Source organism: Pinus tabuliformis, chromosome 8 (genome assembly GCF_031772625.1).
Source record: "Pinus tabuliformis cultivar Carrire ecotype Pingquan chromosome 8, CPIR1, whole genome shotgun sequence".
NCBI lineage: Eukaryota > Viridiplantae > Streptophyta > Pinopsida > Pinales > Pinaceae > Pinus > Pinus tabuliformis.
The window spans coordinates 557,696,584-557,700,294 of record NC_142294.1 but is presented as its reverse complement, the minus strand read 5'-3'; the positions used below and the strand labels follow the sequence as shown (position 1 = coordinate 557,700,294).

The following is a 3,711-nucleotide window of genomic DNA, read 5'->3' as shown; positions in this document are numbered from 1 at the left end:
AGAGTTCATAAGGAACCGAAGATATCTTTTCTCCAACCAGACATCACTCCACCCCAACTTCTGCAATATCTGAGCCATCTGTAGTGTCAGATTCTAACCAGAATCCTCGTGATATGCACTGTTCTCAAGCTCATAATTCGTGCATGAAGTCGATTGGATCTGAGACTGGTTATTCCTCGCATCCTTTGGACCGCTCACGAGCAACGATCTTGTTAACAATGAAATCAAACAGAAACCAGAGTTATGTTATGGGTGGGAATTGAATTTTGGTTAAGTGTATAATTTTTTTTTTGGGTGGGTCATTTAAGATTAAACCAGTTATTTAAGATTAAACAAATTAAGGAAGAAAAATAATTTTCAAACTTTTTTCATATTATTATTCATTTAAGAATTAAATGATATAAAAGAAAAAAAAAATGTTTTTTAAACTTTTTTCATATTATTATTTTATATATATGAGAAATCTCCAATCGTTACTTTTTATTAAACCATTGAAAACGCATAATCCTATCTTCATTATCAAGATTTGTCTCTTCCCACTGACAATATGCTTATGACAATGTGAATAACATTTAATCAAAAGCAAATCAATAAAAAAGACAATCTCAAGCTTCCTAATACTGATTTAAATTTCACTGAAACCCACATGAGGTTTAAGAAAAATTGGCATAAAAATGTCAATCCTTAGTTTAAGAAAGGTTTGCATAAAAATGTCAAATGCCAATCCTTGGTTTAAAAAAAGTTGGCATAAAAATGTCAATCCTTGGTTAAATTATTGTATAATGGAAAAAAACTGCAATCAAAATATTAATATCACATGTAAATGTAAATTTAATGAGAATTACTAATATCTTAAAAATTACAAAATTGAAAAATAAAATAGTACAAGGATATTAATTTTAATTTGAAAAACTAAAAATATTATATTATAATTAGAAAAAAAATTAGATGAATATTAAATAAAAATGGTATATTATATAATAATATAAAAATAAAATATCAAATATTAATGATGATTAAAATCCATTAAATTTCATATGATTTATGAAGGTTAAAGAAGGTAAAAAATTGTTAATATTTAATTTTGCATTTACAAAATATTAACAAAATCATTACAAAATTACTATAATTTTACTGAATTAAATAATAATAAATTATTATTATAGAAATGATTTTGAAGAAATAATAATAATAAAATGGAGTTGTCTTAATGCGATTTTTTGGACTTTCTGGTTTCAGAATCTGGCTGAAATCTTCATTTGTGTTATTTAAACAGGGTTTTTTTGATTGTATATATAGATTCAGCACCCTGAAAACTTCCTAGACCACTGTGATTGTGGATGGATTATAGACAAACTTATAATTTTAATAAATTCTAGCCCAATTTTAAAGAAATTAGATTGGAAAAACCCACACGGAAAACTTTCAAAAAATGTCACTAAAATAACTCCATAATAAAATTACTATTATATAAATTATTATTATATAAATTATTTTGAAAAAATTAATAAGAAAAATTAAATAATAAATTATAATATCAAATTAATAAAGTACATCCATCAATATCATGAATTCCCCTGCCTCTAATTAAGCACATCTTCTCCCAAACACATTTAGAGTATAATTAGGTGGAATTATTAAATATATTTTTTTAATGAAATTTATCTACAAGGTTTATGACTTACGATGCAACCTAAAAAAACACATACACATCTGCTGTGTGTGTGTTTTTTTATGGTGCATCTCATAAACCTTGTAGATAAATTTCATTAAATGCCCAATTTCAGCTTGAATCGGGCTCCAACTTTCGTTTCTGGCCGCTGATATATTTTGGTTCACATGTAATGCTCATTATATTTACTTAATATAATACTATGCTGATTTTTTCCTCTCAAAAAACACACACAAAATATTAAGAATATAAGAAATTTAGAGGCATACGCTTCCGTATTTATTTCCGCATAAACTTTAGCAAACATCTAGCCACCTGTAACTAAATTCCTAGCTCGAGCCAGATTCTACTCGATATATATAGAAATACACATATCGCAAAATAAACATCTGCACCACAAAGAAAAACCGGACGCCTCGGAAAATCCTCGTTTGAATTGGAATTGGGCGGCTAAGCATTTGGACCACGCCGGAACCTAAAATTCGCAGAAGATGAACGAAAAGGCCACTGAAAAGAGAACAGATTGCACCTCCTTTCATCCTCTCGGTTGTTCGGAATTCGCCCACCAGAATTGTTATTTCTGCTTTCTGAGCTATTATTATTATTGGCATTGGCATGGTTAGCCCTTCTACCAGTAGCATAGACAGGAATGTTTTGCCCAGTGGATCCAATCCTAATAGCAATCACAGGGGCATACTCAGATTCTCGCACATTACCTCGGCGGCCGAGCGCTGGTGCAGTATCATTGCTGGGTATCGAAGAAGATCCAACCTCTGCGTTGCCTGTAACCTCGCTTGACAATCCATGGCGACAGATGGGGCACGAATTGTGCTGTGCCAGCCACGGAAGAATACAATCAAAATGATAAATGTGATTGCAAGGCATTTCCCGAGCTTCGTCGTCTAATTCAAACTGTTCCTGGCAAGACAGGACCAGAATTGATCATAATTGTCGGCATTGCGTCAACAGAAGCTTTTGGGGCAGGGGAGCGGCCGCACCTATTGTTCTCGGACAGCGGCCCAATCAACTGCTCTAAGCCAGAGCGCATGGAATAATCGTGCCTGTTTGCAGGAAAGAGCGTGAGTTCGATTTCTCTATCGTGCCCAAAAATAAAATCCATGGCCCTGTTTACCACTGTTGTGTTCCGTCTGAATAACCTGTCGTTGACATGGTCCGGGTGTTCGTTGTTTCCGCGGTTACTGGGGCGATTCGGCCGTGTCGCCATGAGGTCCCCGTCAAAGGTGTTCGTAATTGGAAAGTTCGGAACAGCGTCGCTGGTTTCCTGTATAAAGCTTCCACCACAGGAAGGGCAAAGCATGGGGTCTCTGGACAATAGTCTGATGAAACGGTTGCACACATGACACCAGTAAGCAGAAATGTTTATATCACTCATCTCGAAAAATTCCTGAAACCTTCACAACCTTATCACGGTTGATAGTCAGACCGACGAAAATTGCCCGTAGCAGCAGGATGTTGGAAATGGCAGTTGCGGAACAGAAATCAGTGGATGTAATGGTGGAAACAGTAATGGAAATAGCGGAGAACATGGTGGGAGAATGCAGTCTAAAAAGTCCAGAAACTGATGTTCCGGAGAGTTTGATTCTGTAAAGGGTATTTCCAGGAGCAGAGGAAAGAATCGTAAATGTATTCCTTGCGTTTGCGTTGGTTTTGGTTTATGCTTGGGCATTAAAAACTCATGTCGACGGCCGACACTCTGTCAAAATATTTCTGCTCTGCCGAAAGCCGGGACCTTCAAAGTGATGTAGGTTTGATAATGCTGCTCACCCATGTGGCAATCCTTATCTCCATTGCGGATTCAAGAATATTTTGGAAATGTAAGGATAAAAGCAAAGTTAACTGTTTCATTTCAATGCTCTTTGTTAAATTTGTAAAGGTGAAAGAATGCTAGTCTCTTATTAGTCCCTGCGATCCGGCATATGGGATGGCCTATAATAATTGGAATTGATTGATATAACATTAATTCTGGTTAGGAACTTAGTATACCCGACTTGCAGGTGGTTGGTTATGCTCTTGGTGTT

General features: G+C 34.9%; 1 protein-coding gene across 1 annotated transcript; it reads right to left on the bottom strand.

Annotated features, from left to right (window-relative positions):
* Positions 1–2,122: 2,122 nt before the first annotated feature.
* LOC149236679 (E3 ubiquitin-protein ligase RZF1-like) lies at positions 2,123–3,065 on the bottom strand. Its single transcript, XM_089368995.1, has 2 exons — positions 2,586–3,065; positions 2,123–2,503 (listed from the first exon to the last, which is right to left on the bottom strand). Exons 1-2 carry the CDS (start codon positions 3,063–3,065, stop codon positions 2,123–2,125), a joined length of 861 nt encoding a protein of 286 aa, XP_089225121.1.
* Positions 3,066–3,711: the final 646 nt, after the last annotated feature.

What these genes read in the sequence shown, in the direction of transcription:
- LOC149236679 (XM_089368995.1), bottom strand. Translation starts at nt 3,065, where the DNA reads ATGAGTGATATAAACATTTCTGCTTACTGGTGTCATGTGTGCAACCGT. An exon ending in GTCCTGTCTTGCCAGGAACA is followed by an intron (nt 2,504 to 2,585) that starts GTTTGAATTAGA and finishes TGGCTGGCACAG; the next exon opens with CACAATTCGTGCCCCATCTG.